The sequence below is a fragment of the Macrosteles quadrilineatus genome, unplaced genomic scaffold (genome assembly GCF_028750875.1).
Source record: "Macrosteles quadrilineatus isolate MER2022 unplaced genomic scaffold, UCM_ALF_1.0 Scaffold_9__3_contigs__length_116548681, whole genome shotgun sequence".
NCBI lineage: Eukaryota > Metazoa > Arthropoda > Insecta > Hemiptera > Cicadellidae > Macrosteles > Macrosteles quadrilineatus.
This window is the reverse complement of record NW_026542602.1, coordinates 65,777,067-65,797,849: the sequence shown is the minus strand read 5'-3', so window position 1 is coordinate 65,797,849 and position 20,783 is coordinate 65,777,067. Positions and strand designations below refer to the sequence as shown.

The following is a 20,783-nucleotide window of genomic DNA, read 5'->3' as shown; positions in this document are numbered from 1 at the left end:
TTCCGTCAATTATGACACCTATAGATGTTTGATTTCTTCAGCTGCTATCAGGTTGGGCATTTCAGATACTGTAGCCTTTTTATTTCCTAAAGTCATTTGCTTGGTTTTACTTTCATTGAGGACTAAGTCATTTTTCATACAGTGTAGTCCTGTGTCATATTGAAAGCAATATAGGTGTTTACTTCTAGTTGACCTACGTTTCTGTTTGCTGTAAGCAGCACAGTGTCGTCTGCATACATGACCATATTGCTGTATTCCTCAAGGTGTTCCGGGAAGTCATTAATAAACAGCCCAAACAGAACTGGCCCTAGGACAGAGCCCTGGGGAACTCCTCTGTTAGTCGGTAGCAGTTCAGATCTGACAGTATCTGTAAACCCTTTTGTTGTGTGTTTTGTTTCTACCATTTGGCTTCGCCCTTCTAGATAACTTGCAAACCATTTCAGAGCTGTTCGCTGGATTCCTAAAAAATTTTGAAGTTTAGTTAGAATAAGATCATGTCCCAAGGAATCAAAAGCCTTGCTTAAGTCAAGATACAGGCTGGTGAGTGTTGCCATTTTCATGCCGAGGAAATTTCAATTTGCTCTGATGTCGTGTTGGAAGGTATAGTTAAATGTCATAAAAAATTTTAATATGATTAAACATAGCTTAACAATTTCAATTATATTATTATGTAAAGATTTATAAGTGTTAAGATACCAATTATCTTTAAATAAAGATCTGCAGCTTTTTCTTCTTTTAACTCGAGCCAAAATCCTATTGATTTTTTAGCGTTAAAAAGAATTTTGTTTGGGGATGACATCCACAAAGTACTATTCTATTTTTAATTATTGATTCGATGTAGGCGTGGTATACAATTTTACATACATCCATTGATGTTGTATTAACAATTACACTTAGTGCAAACCTAAACTAATTTAACTTTTGGACAGATATTGAATATGATTTTTCAAATTTAGTTTATAATCAAAGTGTATTCCTAGAACCTTGTGGGTATTGACTGATTTGAGCTCTCCACAAGATAAATTCTCCAACTAATTTTTTTCACAGTTTCTAATTTTAAAGTACATTAAGTGGGTTTTAGAATCATTCATTTAAAGACCATTTTTGTAAAACCAATTTTTTAGTTCATCCACAGTTGTTTTAATTGATTTTGCTAATTGCTAAAAATCACTGTTTTTTACGACAAAATTGGTATCATCAGCGTACAGAAATAAACTACCGGATGTTATATTTGAATCAAGGTCATTAATGAAAATGAAAAATAGTAATTGCCCTAAAATAGAGCCTTGAGGTGCGCCATAATGGACACCATCCCATCTGGACAAAAACCATTTGTTCTGTTTGTAAATTACTGTGCGCTGTTTCCTGTTTTTAAGTGAAAACCTTTCCTCCTATATTAATGTTTTTTAGTTTTTAGATTAAAAGTTGATGGTCCACACAATCAAAAGCCCTATACAGATTGCAGAAATCCCCCACAAAACTCTGCGATCCATCCAGGGCCTCCGAAACTGAGTTGACAAATTTAGTGAGAGCCAAGGTTGTTGAATGATTTCTTCTAAAGCCAAATTGAGATGGCGACAGTAAATTATTATTTTCCAAAAAATCAGTTATGCAATGGTGAATACATTTTTCAAATATTTTATAAAGATTACTAAGTAGAGAAAAAGGTCTATACATTTGTATATTTGTTTTTTATCCTTTTTTGAAAATAGGTTTCACCTCTGAAAATTTGAGCTTATCAAGAAATTCTTCAGTTGAAAAACTTTAATTAACTATTTTGCTTAAGACTGGAGCTACAGTATGATGTGTTCTGAAAATTTAACGAGACGAAAAAATCTTGGATAGAGCACTTCACAATTACCAACAGTCATCTCCGAGGAAATTTAAAGAAATGATTCTGTATTGGCAGGGGCCTATATATAAGGGGGGTCCCTTTGAAATGATGGTTATGAAAAAATAAATAGGTACCATAAAATAAATTATTTATCATGGATCATGTGCCAATTCATCTCCGTGGCAGACAGTGATTTTTACCAGCTTTATTTCAAAACGAATAACAGTCATTATTTCCGATGACTTTTAGAGTCAACTCAAAGATAATGTCAATATCAATCAATAATCAATAAAAATCAATAAAAAAATCAATCACTCCACTCCAGTAATCCAAACTGGAAATGAATAATCTTGTCTGAATGTGTTTTGCTATGAACGGCTGTTTTAGTATTCAATAAATACAAACTATTTGTCTGTTTAAGTAAACAAAAATCTTTTCTTCATAATACATTGGGATTTTGATGGCGTGTGGGGTAAAGCCTGAGGACTTTAATTACAGGAATTGGTGAAAGGAGGCGTCTACACAAACAATACTTAATTTTGAAACATCAATTGTAAAAATCCGTCCATTATTAACAGAGTAGTAGCATTGGTAGTAGTGTTTTGTAGAAATTGACTTCATGTATTATATATAAGGGTAAAATATAGATTTTGTGTTATTTATAACATCTGCCAGTTGACTGTTTATATTATTATGTTTTCGTTTATTTTTTTTGTTTAGTCTGAATTGTGAGTTGAATAAATCTGGTTTTGTTAATTATGTTTCGATTTACTAAACCAATCAAAGGTGTTTTAGGAAGTTCACGATGGGTAAAAGCAAAATCCATTATTGCAGGTATTGCCTTCGACAAGAGATATTTGGGTCTATTATACTACCAAGTGTAAGTCACAAGTTACCAGTTACTGTAATCCAACTGTATATGTCCTTGGCAAGGTTGCCAGCATTATTTTGTCAAAATCCAATACAAAGCCATATCCCATGAGTTCCAGCCACTCTAATCCTATAAGTGATTAGAGTACAGTATCCACTTGAATTAGGGGTTGTGAGTTGTTCCTACCCACATTTTGGTGCATATAGTATGAAACCGAGTCTGCATACACTACTGATATCAAATCGTAGATTGATTATCAGGGGCCGTACAAATAAACGTACATTTAAATTGTCTTTAGCTGAACTTTAAGAATGATAAATTTATATAAGAGGGACGGAGTATGGAGCTACTCAACCAAAATGTTTGATTTGAAGCAAAAATTAATTTGTATTGTTACTTTATTTTGTGGCTGAAGGACCTCCAATGTTTCAACCCATTTAAGTCATTTTGGCGTATGTTATCAATAAGAAAATTGTTTTTAAAAAATCTCAAAAATTTTCTCAGTAAATATTTATTTTATGTAAGCTTAATTTTTATGATGCTTTTGATTGTTTGTGTTTCCATTTACCCATGGAAATGTTGTTTATTTTGGATATAAAATTACGAGGATCTCCAAAGCTAAAAAATGGCAAGGGAAGACCCATAAATTATGGTTGTATTAACTTAAATATGGAAAAAGAGTAGTCTTTAAAACAAGATTTTACTTGCCAAATGTAGCTGTATTGAAGGAACCTAAAGATTCTCCTCTTGACAACAGTTCTGGACAGTTACTAACAACTCCGCAATCTTTTGATTAGGTTATTTTTACCACACATTATAAAGTAATAAATACAACTCCAAAAAATAAAGGTAAAAGAAGAACAATTTTTATATTTTAAACTATTTAATATTTTTTAGTATGTACAAAACAAATGCTATACTCTTTAGGAAAGCTATATTTTTTTATAAAACTAGCACTTTGTACTACAAACATTCAAAGTGTCATTGCCAAGTATGGAGCGAGTTTCGCAAGCAGCAGCTGGAAAAGTTCCTCAATAGCAGGGATTGCTTGTGCAAAAGCTATGGCATTGGCCATTGGTCCCGGTATGGCTTTAGGATCAGGTATTGCTTTGGCGATGGCTTTGGCTATAGCAGCTGGTGTGGCCTCGGCAACGGCATGTGCCAACGCATTGGCTAGCGGGAAGGGTTTTGCAGCAGGTTCGGGCTTAGCGTCTGGGGAGGGGGAAGCATCTGGACCAGATGACCCAGGTTCCGGACCACTTGGTCTGGAGAAGGCTGAACCCTGCAACAGTCACACGGCTGATAAGATTTCAATAGTTTGTTTTCCGAATTTACAGCACATTGAAAAGTTATACTTATAATTTTTGTAATATTGTACAGCTGGGTTGTAAGTTCATACTTGAGTGATAACTGCTTTGTGGCCAGAGAAACTTGGTCATTTTTTTGGATTCACGATTCTTGTAAGGATTATGTTTAAAAATACTAATATTTGGTTTATTTATATTTTTCTTATGGCTTAAAAACTTAAAGCAACTAACCATTTACTCTTGTCTCCACCAGCAATTTTAGCTGTTATGTTTGTGTTGTGCAGGTCATGCATGGAGAAAAGAGGATGCCATAAAAACACTGAGAAGGGTTACCAGAATGGAAAGCAACCTTTGAGAAGGCAACAAATCGTAACTTTTAATTATCAAACCATAAATAACCTCAGAAGAATGGGAACCGTATTGGAGTTTTAAGTGTCTCAACAGTAAGGTTAAGGTAAGTTTAGGTAGATTTTACAGGTTTGTGTTACTCAAACTAGAATAAGGCTCTAAGGGGTTTCCGAGCTTGGGATTTAGTTAAGTTCTTGACTTTAACCGTCTTTAGACTCTGGAGTCAACACCTTTTGTTAAAACATATTTTTGTGGAGCTTTAAAACTAGAACATCTATTTGGTATACCACTAAAAACAGCCAATTCACAATTACTGCACAATACTGCAGTGTTCACAATTTTATTTCTTTTGTGTGTTTTTACTGTCTAAGAAGCCTTTGTATAATGTAAGAAGTGCACCATATGGACACAAAGTTCAAGGTTGAAATAGTAGTATAATTTCATCTCTTTCCTATCACTCCTCCATTGTAAATGGTCCAACCTAAATAGGTCATAGGTAAACTGCCTGGTTCCTGTTTTGAAATTCGTCCACATCCATTCTAAGCTTGCTGCATAGGCGTTTCCATTTGAATTTTCAGACCTTCCTTGAATTTTATAAAATTAGTAGATCCCATCCATATTGGCAGTTCTAGCCATTTTTTAGTATTCTTTCAGAGGTAACCTCACAAGAGAGTTCCACATTCATATTTCTATTTCTATCTTCTTTTTTCCTCTGGATGTGCAAATTAGTAAAACATATGTGTTTTTGCTGGTCGGCAGTCACCGAAGCCACAGTACCTCACATGAATCTTTCTAGGAACATTTCACCCATTTTCAGTGAGATCCCAGTATTTGGACGCCACCACCATGTTTCACCTCTCTTGCTGCTAAGTTCCAGGAGTTCATTTATATGAGTCATCTCTTGTGTTTTGTTTTCTTCTATAATTTTCATATTCTTTTCATCTAAAAAGTGTTAAATTTGTCTTTACCTCATTAATTTTAACTGTAAATATACAGAATGTCCAAAAAATATTTTAGGACTTTGAAACATGATTCTTCATACAAAAAGAAAGTAAATAGATCCAACCAATCTTTATGAAACTTCATATGTATTTCAAAGGTTTTGACACCGCGATTTTGAAATCGGACCAACTTTTAAACCAATTTGGACCAAGTTGGAAAAATTCAAGGACAAAAATGTGTATGTATAAAAAACAGAATAACGATTATCAGGATAAATATGCGTTGTCGGACATACATTCAGAACAACTTTTGTCTTTCTTTTTGTACGAGAAATTATATATCAACGTTTTGAAACGTTTATAACCCTTTCAAAATAGCATAAAATATTTAAAATACCCGCCATTTTGAAATAGTTTGAGAGTTTTATTCATATTTTGGTTGAACAAAGAGCACTAATAGGATGAACATGTTTGCAGAATTTCTCTATCTTTAATCCACCTGTAAATATGATGCTGTACCTCAATGAATACGTAATAATGAATGTTGTCTATTGTCTAAACATTGTGGAGTTTTTGTTAAAAGCACATACAGACGGATAGACACTAAAGGTACCGGGATAAGGCATATGTTTATAAAAACCTTTTTGCTTAATTTAACTCTATTTAAAATATATCCCCACTTTCATTGAACACCCAGTATTTTGTGCACAAACTCCCTGGAAAGACTTGTATTTGTTCCTTAGGTCAAAACATCAGTATTTTTTAGTAATTTTAGCATTTTAGTATTTGAGTCAATTTGACACGGTCATACCGATTAACATCATTCGGTCAACGAAATAGACTTCAAGCACCTAAAGTAAAAAAATGCCTGGATTTCAGTCTTGTCTGTAGGTGATTTTTACAAAATACACTTAATGTAGGGTACCTATAACTTCGTACACCCCCTAAAGAGAAGGACTTTTAACTTGGTACTGTAAATAAGTAGTGAAAATGATAAGACTAATCTTTGCACAAAGTATCAGATTTCCAAGTTCCACCAATATAAAATGGCGGACAATTAAATTTTCTATTTAGATCTTATATGATCGTTGGTCTAGTTCTCTCCATGATAGTTGAAGGTAAACACAACAGTTGTATAATACATGGTAGATTTATATAAAATTTTTTACTTAAGTGTACAATGGCATGAAAAAGTCCAAATTTTTAAAAGGAAAATAGCTTTATTGTGTTCAATAAAATATATAACATTAGAAACACAACTTAATGTTTTACAAAAATACAAATTATTTAAACACATTTTTAAAAAGGTTGGCAAACTCTTTGATTGCTGGAATGGCGTGGGCGAAAGCCACAGCATTGGCTAAAGGCTTAGGTACCGGCTCTGGTAAAGCATTCAGGATGGCTTCAGGTGTTGCTGCAGCCAAAGCATCAGCAAGAGACCGAGCAAGGGCAAGTGCTTCTGGAGAAGGCCCTGGTTTTGGTTTAGGTGCTGGCATGGGCATTGGCATAGGCTCTGGCATAGGCTCTGGTTTTGGATTGGCTTCAGCTTCTGGTCCTGCAGGCCTTGCGAAGCAAGAACCCTGCAACCATTAATGAGTGTCAGTTTCACCAGATCATTTCGGAGAGATAGAGTAAAACATATTTTTGAAAAAAAATGACCAATCATGTTTATTTTTAAAATTTTATTTTAAGTTATGTCCTTTCACTTTATCTGAAACCATTCCAGTTTCCAGTATCACAATAGGGTGGCCTCTAAACAGGAGATGTAAGCTGTTGGTAATAATGTAAATAAATAATTTTTTTGTCCTAGGACGCTAGGCACGAGCCCGGGACTGTTTTTTCACATTATTTCAGGCTCTAGGGGTTGCGGCATTATCACTTAGATAAAGTCCATTGGTGAACTGGCAGGACTTGAACCCGGGACCTCAGGGACTGAAGCCCCGTGCTCTAACCACTTAAATTTTAGTTAAACTCTTAACAGTTTAAATTGAGCTTTTAATTATTGAACTCAAACATTTTTAAAATATCACTATAGATTCTTCAGATAGCTGGATAACTCACTGGTTCTCTTCTGGGGATCTTTACGCCATAAGATTGAATTTGAGTATGTAATGTAAGCCGCTTCTTTCCTCAACCATTCTCCACATCTCATTCATCACCGGAGTACCGGAGAGCTATCAAAAGGCCTACTAACTCTCGTGGCATAACAAGAATATCATATAAATTATAGGTCTATCAGGAGGTCAAAAGGTGAACAATTATTGCTATTGAAGAATGGTTATCACTTCTTTAAAAAAATCATAAGTTAGCTGGCTTAGTGGATTGTTTTAGTGTGAGGAGGCTTTTGCCTAATGACTGCTTGATGAAGTAATTCAAATTGTTTCAGCTTTTCTAGACCAAAAACAATTTATAGCCGTGATGGAACTACAAAGTCTACAAACCACACATTCTTTAAATATTAGATAAAGCATTCAATACAGATTCTTGTGTTAAACAGTGTTAAATTCTTGTGCTTGGGCACAAATGAGAAATGAAGATGAAGACCGGGGAAATCCCAAGATTTTGTTGTCTTGGTTTGACAGGTATCATCAGTGTAGAGAACTGGTTACATGTTTTGCTCAGGTGGAAGAGATCACCAGTTCCTTGTAGATAGTTTTTTTTTGTCACATATAGTTTTTACGTAAATTATATGGGGCCAAAATGAGAGAAAACTCTTTATAATACATATATTTCTAATCCTTATCTTTGTTTGCATCACTTACGGGAAAGTGGACCCAGGTACCTTAGACTAGTCACAATTATACCTCAAATAATAAATAATTTTATTTCAGGTTACCAATACTATGAAAACTAAATATTATACAACTAGTCTTATAGTGGGTACTTAAGTATCAGGTTTTTTTAGTTGCTGACCAATATTAAAAAAAGATTTGTCCTTGTCATTATTTTGCGTTTCAAAAACTATACTGCACTGAAGTAACCACTTCAACACAACTATAATAATCTATATTATTATTTCTATATTGTCTATTTTAATTTTTTGTCTTTACCTTTTTGTGTGTTTTGTTGCTGTTGGATGTTTTTGTTTCGTGGGTTGCGCTTTGTTGGATGTGTGTCTTTTGCTTTGTCGGATGTTGGATGGAGAGTCAGGCCCGGACTGGGGCCATTTGGGGCCCTCATGTAGAGGCCCAACAGGGAAATTCGGATTATTTGTAAAAAATAGGTGTTTATGGAAACGAGTTTTTGTACTATATTTTACTATTTTGGCACATATTAAGAAGAAGAATTTTATTCAAGGTTTTTACAGATATAAGGGTTTTTATTTTTCTTGACATAAATATTTATTAAATTAAGGAATTCGCTTATTTTTAGGATACCGCAAGAATGCAATACACTTGCTGTAAAAGTACCAATTATAACGGAGCTCAAAATAATTGTAGTAGCCTATTTTGTTCATACCAAAGTACAGCACACTGTAGATATTTAATGTCATAATTGTTTGTGTTCCAGTAGTAAAAATAACACCGATTTTAGGGTTTAGAAAAATAATATTAACAAGACGAAGACGATATTAATCAGTATTTGATTATACAAATATTTAGTCATGAATATACTCAATATCAAATCCACTAAAAATACACAAAATTTTACATTCACGCACTATCTACAGAGAAACTCTCATCTTTTACTCTCTTTTACTTTTACTTAGTTTGAATTTGAAATCCTATTTTGTTCTTTAAATTCCACCTGCCTCTTTGGGGCCCTTTGCAATCGCGGTCCTGCAGACCTGGCCAGTCCGAGCCTTTAGGAGAGTGGCGAAATTATCAGGATAACAACATGAAGTTTATGTAATATACGGATGTAATCATAGCATAGCTCAGCACCCACCCCTGTATTCCTTATTGTTATTATGAGTATTTCAGACTAACAAGTAGTGTCCAAACTACCATCCAGGTAAAATGAGCAGGAAACCAGAATATCTTTATAACAATATATTTATAAATTTACAGTCTTAATCCATTCTAAGCAATAGCCTCAAAGAGCTGGCCGAGAGCTTTGATAATGGGGGTAATGGATTCAATTTCCGCTTGGAGGTTTCCAACAAGCATCTCCATCTGAGGAACGGCAGCGGCGATGGCGTCGGCGTGAGAGTACGCGTCGGCTCTGGGTTTGGGCTTGGGTTTGGCAAAAGCATGGGCCCAGGCCTTGGCAAAAGCATCGGCTAGAGGGGAAGCATCAGGCAACGCTTTGGCAAAAGCTTCGGCCATGGGGTCAGCCTTTGGAGCGGCCTCCGGAGCGGCCTCCGGAGCAGCCACAGGAGCGGCCAGAGGAGCGGCCATAGGAGCGGCTTCAGGACCAGCCTCCGGCCCGGAAGGTCTGGAGTAGGAAGTGCCCTATAACAGAGTTGTTTGTTTTAGCGAATGCATTGTATTGAATTTACTAAAAAGAAAGATTCTCTGTTATGAAATACAGGATGAAGAATGGTTCGAAACCTTAGACATTAGGTGTGGTCAGTTCAATAAAAATTATGGGATTGAATTTAACCATAACTGAGCGTGCTGATGTTAATTAATAATTTGAGTTTATAAACTTTTTAAATATGCTAAACCTAAAGTTTGTTGAAGTTATTGTCAACTATAATAGCATCTTTGATATAATATAACCTGTACTAGTCCTACCAAGAAAAGCCGAAGGAAATATAATTTCACAGTTAGTAACACAATCTATGAGTGGATCATTCAACGATGGTTTGTTTGAATAAAACATTGGCTACATCTGGTACATAGAGATGGGATGACTGCAATGGTATTTGAAGGTCATAGGGACAACTAAACATTATTTTATTTGACAGATTGTTCAAACATGTTGTTAAACCAAAGACATAAAAAGCATAGTTGTTTGTTTGTATATTAGTTGGTTGATTTTTTGACAAGGCCCAAGCCCTTTTTTTCTGTTTGGATGAAAATAATGTTCCATCCATAAACAGAAACCTGAACTGTCCACTAGATTAACAAAAATGTGTATTAACTTTTTTATATTTTTTAAAATTTGAGTGTTTAATGCAATAACCAAATGCTATATTGTGTCTAGATGATTTAAGTGTCTCGCATTAATCAAATTGTGGTGTCTAAACAATTTACAAAGCTAGATACCATTTTAAGTTGAATGATAGGCATACAACAAACTCTTGGTTTTATTAAATTTGTTCATGAGTTCAAAGTTCCTGTGTGTACTTAACAATAAAATAATTTCGGATGAGGATGCCTTAATGTATGTTACTCTAATCTATACAACTTGTAATGGTTTACTAGACTTTTGTTTCGTATCTTTTTACGCTTTTGGTATTTTTATTGTTTATTGTCGTAAGTGAACGGCCAACCCGTCTACCGTCTAATATCGATCTGTAGATAAAAATAAACATTCATGCTTAGCCCAATGATAAAATAACGAATGCGTCTAGAGCCAATATAGATAATTTGTTCAGGTAAATTATTTACTTCTCATCAATTGGTATAGTTTAAGGCCGTAACCTCGGTTTTATAAGAGACCTCATGCCAAGAGCTATAGTTTATTGGGTGAAAAATGTATTTAATCTTTCGCAACAGTTAAAGTTCTTCTCAATAACTCAATAACTCAATAACTCATTTTCATTTATTTAGCTAGATTAACATTACAAATGCATTAGCCGAGTCAAATTTACTAAAAATAACTATTAACTAACTTTTAAAATAATTAAAATTCATTCATTAGGACTGTCCGTCAGCGAGAAAGGCGCGGACACTGTAGTAGCCTTTACCCACGAGAAATGACCTCAAGTGCCTTTTGAAGCATCCCGTATCTGATGTGGACTTGATTTGAAGTGGGAGAGCATTGAACAGTTTGATGGCATTATAGTTTAGATGTCTTTCAAAGAATGTGGTTGAATGGGCTGGAATTCTCAGATTGAAAGTATTGCGAAGCAGATATGAGTGGGTGTTTGTGGTGTGGAAATGAGAATAATTTGACTTCAGAAAAGTGAGGACTTCTAGAATGTAAATACAGGGAAAAGTTAGAATTGCGGATGATTTAAATACAGCTCTACAAGTTTGTTTGTAGGGAAGGCCGTGAATTATTCTGATAGCTCTCCTTTGAAGGCGAAAAAGGAAATGGGTTCTTGTGCTTTCACCTCCCCATAATGCAACTGCATATATCATGTGAGGATAAAGTACACCGTAGTAAGCAGTAAGAAGTACATCTTTGTTTGAAAATTTTGCTAGTTGGCGCAGAAGAAAAATTCCTGAACTGATCTTTCTACAGACAGAATCAATGTGGGGTTTGAAACACAAGTTCTCGTCCAACAACAAACCCAGGAATTTTACTTGAGCAGTGGTTTCAGTTTCAGTGTCGTCCAAAATAAAATTTTGTTTGTTTTTGGTTTTCCTAATTGAGAATTCAACGAGCTGAGTTTTTGTTGGATTGATTTTGAGGAGATTTTCGTCGAACCACTGCAACAAGCAACTGGCTTGTATAAAGGCACACATGTCTAGTTCGAGTCGGTTTGGGCTGGAGACAGCGAGAGAGGTGTCGTCAGCAAAAAGACATATTTCACCCTTTTGAACAACTGATGGGAGGTCGTTAATAAAGAGGAGGAACAGTACCGGACCAAGAACCGACCCCTGAGGCACTCCACTGACGATCGTTCCAGTAGAGGATCTGTGAGGGCGTAGACACCCAGTGCTACCCACCGCTTTCACCTCCACATATTGACTTCGGTTGGCAAGGTAAGACGAGATCCATTGTAGTGACAGCCCTCTAATTCCATAAGAGTGTAACTTCTGCTTGAGAAGGTCATGATCCACTGTGTCAAATGCTTTGGTCAGGTCGAAGAAGAATCCCAAAGCTTTCTCACCTCTATCCAGTGCGCTGACCACAGTCGATACAAGGTGATAAATTGCGTCTGTTGTCGACCTGTTTTTTACGAACCCAAACTGCTTACTGGTGAGTATGTTATTTTTATGTAGAAATTCCAGCAATCTTTTTAGGAATAATCTTTCAAAAAGTTTGGAAAACGTTGACACAATTGATATTGGCCTGTAGTTATCGCACAGACGATCATCCCCCTTTTTATATATAGGCTTAACAACAGACAGCTTTAGAGTTTCAGGAAACTGACCAGAAATAAAGGACGAATTAATTAAATGAGTTAGAGGTGTCAAGATTACATCACCTATTTCTTTTAATAGCCTTGGAGATATTTCATCTGTGCCGGCTGAACTCTTATTTTTCATCAACCTTATCTCAGTTGCAACTTCTTTTTCAGTTGTTGGGCAAAGGAAGAGGGAATTTGACACATGCCTTGTACAGCTGTTAGTACCCTTTTTATTTGACTGGCTGCCAATCTCAACAAGGAAATTATTAAATCGATCAGCTACTAATTGTGGATCTGTGATTAAATAACCTTTCTCATCGAGGAGGTGGGGTTCCTTTAAATTGTTTGTTTGTTCCATTTTTATTTTCATTAATTGTATCCCATATAGCCTTGCTTTTATTTTCTGCCTGGTTTATTTTACATAAATACAGTTCAGATTTCTTTTGCCTCACAAGTTTTCTAAAATTGGATTTTATTCTTAAATAATATTGTCTCATGTAATGTTCGGAGGGAAGATCTTTTGTTCTGTTGTATAGGTCAATCATTTCTGTCCTTTTTTGGCACATTTCTTTGTCTAAAACTACACGACCTGTGTTTTTCCTTTATTTTACTTTCTTTCTTTTCAATGGAAATGCTATTTCAAATATGTTGCGTAACTGGCTTTCAAAATTGGAAAATTTGTCATTCATTGTTGTTGCGTTGTACACTGATATCCAGTGCTGTTGCTTAAGTAATAGCTTAAAGTATGAGATCATACCTTCAGCGGGGGGAGGTGTAAAAATTTGAACATTTTCTCCAGAAAAAGTTTATGGGTCAGGATAGCAAGGATAGGCAAAGTGGTTACGGTACTTAGAAATTATTCGTACAGTAGGCTAGGGAGAAATTAACTTCTTCCCTCAAAAGGCATAATCCTGGTTACTAGTTTTAATAAATTTTGATCTTTACTGATGCAGGGCCGGACTTAGGACTTCAGAGGCCCCGGGCGAATTTGCCGATGGGGCCCCCAGTATGATTATACGAGAACATATACGGTACACAATGTAACGCATTTACATGCACACTAATTTTAAATAGCTAATTTCAAGATGAATTAATATGTAAACCTGTTAGAATGCTGTATTTTGCATAAACTAATTGTATGTAATATTTTAAGTCTGAAAATAGCTACAATGTACGGTGTTATTTTATGATTTGTTCTTTTTGTAATTGTATTTATAAAATTTTAATATACCTAGCAGGTACCTTACACATTTTTTGCAATACATTAAAATGTAATATCCTTTGCAACAAATAATGAAAACTAAAGATAAAATAAAAATAAAATAACACGTACTTGTAAAAGGTTTAATTTAATTTTTTTACTGTATTACACATTCTATTTGGTGCTTGAATGAAAACTCAAATGAAAAATAACTAACATTAATTAATGGAATAAGTTATATTCAAACACGTGATGTAAGTCAGAGATAATGCATAAACTTTTAAAGCTTTAATATATTTTATAACTTACTATAATTTTACTAACAAACCTTTTACTACTAAGTTTATAAGATACAAGTCAAAACAATTTTAAAGTTTACTTTTTATAGATTAATCATTATAAAGTTTAGAACATACTTATTTTCCCTATAAATAAATGTCACTTCCTACTCTGATACGTTGGTCACGTTGGCATGGCAATTAAAACCTCCTGCTTTTCCTACATTTCTTGGCTGCACTAAAACTATAAAATCATAAACTATGACTTATGTTTATTTTCATAGTGGTTTTGGCATGGAATTCTCGTTTGTATAATATGTTAAAAGTCCTAGCATGAAAAGTACCATTAAGAACTTTAACGAGTTTGAGTTTTTTCTTGACGAGTAAAATGTTACAATACAAGTCTAATAACCAATCACAAGCTAACCATTTATATGAGTAAACTGAAAGATGTTTAAATGTATTCATTATAAATTAATACAACACAAACATAACATTCAATACAACATTAATTTGTTCTTTGTAGTGTTTGCAGAATTAATAATAAAATACAACACAAAAGTACGATAATGTCAACCAAAAACACACTGGGAGTAAAGTGATTTAAATTGTTTTGGATTGGCGATAAGGCATTGTATGTAGGCCTATGTGTATGCGCGTGTGTGAGACAGACAAGACTAGACAGGATCCCTTATCAGCTCATTATCATTTATTGTTGCAGCTGCTTGTTGCTTTTTTACGATTTCAGTCGACAACGCTCGCCCGCTCCCAAATAATGTAATTTTTGTTAACATCAAACGACCCTAGTTGTCATAAAATGTCTATATAGATTTTTTATCCTACTGGCGCTGTATGATTTTGACTCTATCGACTAAATTGAAGATCCGAATTTTGACGTATAACTTAATTACTATTTTATAAAACCTTTTAATTGAATGGGTAATATAATACTTCTGCCCCTTAAAATCGTGAATGGCATATACTTAGAGGTAAAAGAATAACATCTAATAAAACATATTTTTCAAACAATGTTTTTATTTTTCAAAAATATTAGATCTCAATTGAATCTCCATTTAACCCCAACACAATTGTACAAGTTATGTTCTACGTTAGGACAAGAGTTTTCATATTATTTATTGTATTTTTTGCCCCAAGCGAAGGGGCCCCCTTCAACTTGATCACCGCGGCCGTAGGTTTGTGTGAACGGCTTCATTGAAACTCATTAAACTGGTCCGTCACAGCCTAGCAGCTATGCTCGTGTAAACTAGGTCTAAGCGCGGGGCCCAGTGCAACCCTGAGGAAAAGTCCCTTAGAGTCAAGAATTTTGGTCCTAGTAATACCTTAAAGTTCATCTAACAATAACCTTAAATATAGGATAACGACAATAAAGCTGTTAAAAAAGAAGATCATTCGGTAAGTGTCTGATTAATTTTCGAAGATATTAATAAAAACTACTGTGCAAGGGGCCCCTTCGGGGCCCCCCTAGGCCCGGGGGCCCCGGGCGCTCGCCCCGTCCGCCCCTAGGTAAGTTCGGCCCTGTACTGATGATATTGATATATTTATTATTATGACTTTTATTGTTGTTATTTATTATGGCTAATATTTTATGTTGGTTGTCTTTTTGGTCAATTTTGGCTAAGCTCACTTTATTATGTCTTGGTTTGCTTTTTACTATTTTACGGAAAACTTTCTTTGCTACTTTGGTACACATAAAAAAATATAAATTTCTCATGAATACTTATTAGCATTTATTTTAACTATTTATTCGTTATAAGCAGACAAAGAGACATAAGACATTTGTGATCAAAGGTAGTTGAAGTCAATCAGTTAGCAGAAATGCTTGCTTTAACTATAATTTGATTCTTAACAGTATTTTACCATATATTTGCTAACATTTGCAGTCACATATGAAATGTTCGATCAAGGTAAAAATTTATGTGAATTCAACCACTAAAACTTAGAAGGTTATTTAGACTGAGGAAACCAGTTTTATAAGTACAATATTTAAGGAAATTAATAACATCATGTTGATAATAAAAGTTTAATCAAATACAAAATTACATTACATTAACCTATCTACATAACGGCCCCAAACACGCTAGCGAGTTGTTGAAGCATGGGCAGCAGACCGGCGATCTGACCCAAGAATTGGTTCATAATGATTTCCAACTGAGGAAAGGCTTCGGCGAATGCAGCAGCAGCCGCGAAGGAATAGGGCAGAGGCTTGGGGATGGCCATGGCCAGGGCGTCGGCGGTGGCTCGGGACACCGCGCCAGAGACGGCATCAGCGAAGGCTCTAGCGAGAGCGGAAGGTATGGGCCCCGGGGCGGGGGCGGGCTCGGGCTCGGGCTTGGGCTCCGGGGCAGCTACGGGCATGGGCATCGGCTCGGGGACGGCCGGCCGCGCAAAGCATCCCTACAACAAACACAGGTCTCGTACAATTTTGAATATCAGTGCTATAGTTGTGAAATGAAAATCCGGTAAAAGTAAGCCTGCCCAGCCCACCCGAAGCGTGTGTTTTACACGTTGAAAATGTCAGTGAGTTTATCAGAAGCTATTTTGTTAATTATGTAGCTTTTGTGGGTATTTTATAAACGAGTGGGGTTATTTTTGGGTGAGATGCTATGTGTATCGTAGCTGTCTATTGGTTTTGGAGGGTCATTACAATTCAATTAATAACAATAAACGTTTAACGCATCTCTAGCGCATTTGTGAAACAACTCTTATACGTTTAAAAATATTTTATGATGTGCCAAGCCCATATTTAAGTGATTTTTTGTGAACAACGTATGTCACTGAAAAAGTGCACCACAATGTATGTACATTTTCAATGGTTATTAATCCTAGCTTGATTTAAAATTCAAAATTCAAATAATGCTGGCTTTTGCATGTATCAATGTAATGGTAGTTTACGGAACGATCGCTTTTACACTGTTTACACTAGTTGCATACACTACTTTACTTTACCTAGGGCCGATTTTTATTGGGTAGGCCTACTAACAATCACTACTCCATAACTTCTAAGAGAGGTTATGTTTTTGTTTAACCTCTCATTGCCACTGACAGTGATGCAATGACTCATTCACAGATCATTAACAATTACATTGGTTAACAGCTGATTAGTTGAAGTTCGAAGCATTGCAATTTTACTTATTTTCCCTCAATCCTTGGACCTCATTGGTCACTCCTGATGTTAAGTAAAACAATGCTGTTAAGTGAATATTTTCAATTATAAGTTCTGATCTGAAATGGCTAATTTAAAAATGGTTGTAGTTAAAATATTGTAAAATCTAAAAAAATGAAATAAAAATATTTAGAAATAATTAGGCTTAGTTAGTATACAACTCGAATTTGGTAAATAATTAAATTTCGTCATTAATAAAATTATCATCAAGCTTGATTTATTGTTTGTACCAAAATACTGAAAACATTTATATCTGGTACACGTTAAAAAACGACAAATTAAACCAATCTTTTTTAGGTTTGTGAACCTCAAAATGATAATAATAATACTATGATGTTAATACTAATGATAATAATAACACATTAAAAATAACACTATTTGCTCTCTGACCATAGCATTGGCTGGACAAACTCAATAAGTTTTGTTTCAACTCATTGTTAGATCCAATGAGTTGTCTTAATGATCATGATACAAGTATACAGTTTTTAATTGCTGGGTATTAACATATTTTAAAATAAAGGTGATCAGCAATCTGACACTTAGGCCACTTTAACTTATAGCTTGTCAACAACTCTTATTATGAGTAAGCGGAGAGAGTTACTATGCTATTTAATGAGACAAATCACACAAGTCGTTGACTTTTGAACCGTAATTTTCACAGCATTTTGGGTCCATTTCCAGAAGCGTATAATTTTGTTTTTAGTACATACAAGAAATTCCTTACGGAATTAGAATAATAGATTATAACATAATAAAATCTAATCAAAATCGTTCGAGCCGTTCTGGTGAAAATCCGCACCCACCGCTATTTTATGGGTTTTATGTGAAACCACCATAACAAGTTTCAAAAATATAAAAAAACGGCCTTGAGATACCACGGATTCACCCGCATTCCAAATTTCATCAAAATCAGACCACATACATAATGGTAATGGTAATGGTTTTTAGCTCTGTACACATCCACACAAACAGAGACATCTCTTTGACAACACTACGTGTTTGGGTTCAGGAGGAACCAAAACGGATATTTCCTCCCAAAACTCTAACTTGAAAATTGTGTCGAAAACAATACTTTCTTCGTATACTATGTATAGTGGGAGAGAGTAATAATTACAAATTTTATTTTCATACTCTTGTAAATATTTCGATTTTTGTAAAATCATTTTCTAATCATATTCATATTATTGAATCATATTATAAAATGGTATTCTTTTAGATATTTCATAACAAATACTTACAAATAAATACATTGAGATAGCTCCGCTAAGAATCCAAATTGTTTGTAACGATCGAAAAAGTGATTCAGCTAGTTGATTTAGTCTTAGACATTGATATAAAACAGAATTGGACAGAATTTTATTTTCATGACGAATTTATATGATGTCTAGAAATGAATTAAGGATTACTTATATTTAAACTTACGTATAACATCTTAATGAAATATTAGAATTATTTAGACGTATTCTGCTATATTCGACACAAAAGAATTGTTTTGGATATCAACATAAACGATATTGAAATATATTCTGCTAGCTTTTGACTCCTAGTAGGGACACACAAATTAACACATCTATGTATATCTATCTCTTTAATGCAGGTTTTTTTTTATAAAAAAGAAACCAATTTACAAAGTAAATCACAATATCCGCAGTTTGACGACGTTTTCTTCACTGAGACATGGAAGACAATCGGCTCTCTCATAGGTGACGCCCTTTACGAGGGTTTTCGCGTAGCGATCACAGCAACTGCAGCCATCATCCCCGCCGTCACCACCGCCGCCACCTCCCGCACCATCATCGCCCGACGAGCCGCCACCGCCTCCGCCCAGCAGAGCGGCGAGGAGGTTCTGCAGAAGCGTACTGAGGCCGCTCAACAGACCGTCCACCGCGCCTTGAGGGTAGGCTTTGGCAAACGCTTCAGCAAGAGCCACAGGAAAGGCTTTGGGCTCCGGTTTGGGATTGGGAGCAGGTGCCGTAAGTCCAGTTCCCTGTAACATAAAGTTACGTTAGGGAACTGGAGTGTATTGCGATACCGATTAATTATTTTGGATTTGAGAAATTGTGGCGTTAATTATTGAATCTCCGAGATTTATTAGACATTTCTGCTTTTGTTCGTAAGGTATGGATTATGGTTTAGATTCGTTGTCCACTAAATACTAAGTACTAAGTAAACTCTAGCCTGTAGCTGTTTTATAAGTTAATTTAGTTACAGAGGATCGCGGAATTATCACATAGTTTAAAGAGTGATTGGTGGAATCAAAATCCGGAACATTGGTGACCAAAAGCCCACAACTGTTCCCCAAACAGTTTAGGACTAAGCGCATATAAAATGTAATTAATCTTAGGTTTGAAGAAAAGGAGGAATTAATTCAAATGTTTGGTAAAAGAAGATTTACTTAAAAATATAAATATAGTATACAATGTTTTTTAAAATTTCGTCTATCCTCGGCCGTAGAACCAGTTGTCATCGCAAGTAGGCAAACAACAGCCAGACACACAGTCGTCTGAGCTGTCACAGCCCCCATCGTCACCGGCAAACGCGGCCATACCACCTCCTAGGAGAGCGCTCAGCAAGTTGTTCAAGAGATCTCCAAGACCACCCAAGAGATCAGTGAGGGCACCATCACTGCCTCCATCGCCTCCGCCACCTCCGAGGAGGGATCCCAACAAGTTTTGGAGAAGGGCGCTTAGTCCGTTCAAGAGGTCGTTGAGGATGCCACCACCACCACCGCCGCCGCCTCCGTTTGGACATCCGTCCCCACCGCCACCGCCACCGCCCATGCCTCCCCCCAGGAGACTCATGAGCAGCTGTATTAGCAGCGCCGACAAACCAGTCAACAAGTCCGGGACAGCGCCGCCATCGCCATCGTCCTGTGGCATCGCGTTAGGCAACGGGGAAGCTCTTGTCCGGCCCGTCTCCTGTAACAGAGACAGCCGACATTAGGACAGCTGATCATGCCAGTCGCAAATACAAAACCACATGTTTGCTGGGAGTCTCGTTTGTGAGTTTAGTATTTTAAAATCATTCACTGTTTGATCTTTGCCTCTGCGTTCTGACATGAGAGCTGTCCCCATTTTTAGTCTGCTGCACTCTGTTAAGTGGACCGTACGGAATTGTACAGATTGTATGAGCATGTCGGTTAGGCCTACATATAGCAAGAAGAATACTGCTTAAACAATATATAAATTTTCTTTTGTTTCTACTCAAGTTAGGGACCTTGCTTACTGTAGATTTTGTGCCCGTTAAATTGCGAGGTCATTTAGATTGAAAACACTGGACACAATTTAAACTGATATTGATATCAGATTGGAGGTACGGCTTGAAGAGGGCTTAAGCTCTATAATAGACTCGGTAGATTGTATTATCCACCCTAAATTCAAAATCATGTTACGTCAAAAATGTTGGCATATTCTTAATTCAAAAAGAATCATTTTCTTTTGTGCGGAACCATAGAAATATGATATAAACTGTAGATGAGTCCTTGAGATAGCTAGCTAAATGATTACCAAAACAGACAGTTAATTAATAGAAACTGCACTTGTTTAATGTTTTAAAACGTTAAAACATAGGCCATGATTTGTTGTTATTTATTACATTAGCCTACTTATAACTTATTAAGGCAAATAATTTAAAACATATTTAAGACACAAATGTGTTGATAAAAAAGATTGAGCTTTCATACTCGTCGCA

At 35.6% G+C, this 20,783-nt stretch overlaps 2 protein-coding genes across 3 annotated transcripts in view; both read right to left on the bottom strand.

The window, feature by feature from the left end:
• Positions 1-3,678: 3,678 nt before the first annotated feature.
• LOC129003517 (transcription initiation factor TFIID subunit 4-like) lies at positions 3,679-8,481 on the bottom strand. The gene is made up of 3 exons (XM_054431812.1): positions 8,425-8,481; positions 6,678-6,881; positions 3,679-3,987 (listed from the first exon to the last, which is right to left on the bottom strand). The coding sequence occupies exons 1-3, from the start codon at positions 8,479-8,481 to the stop codon at positions 3,679-3,681; spliced, it is 570 nt and encodes a 189-aa protein (XP_054287787.1).
• A 797-nt stretch (positions 8,482-9,278) lies between these two features.
• Positions 9,279-20,783, bottom strand: part of LOC129002081 (cyclin-dependent kinase inhibitor 1C-like) — a 35,020-nt gene continuing 23,515 nt past the window's right edge. The window contains exon 2 of one of the 2 annotated variants that reach the window (XM_054429613.1): positions 9,279-9,695. In XM_054429613.1, coding sequence (XP_054285588.1) covers positions 9,324-9,695 — 372 coding nt within the window. In that variant the 3' untranslated portion in view covers positions 9,279-9,323. Of the gene's footprint in view, positions 9,696-15,936; positions 16,325-20,783 lie in introns of those variants that run through there. The other variant, XM_054429614.1, reaches the window with a different exon arrangement.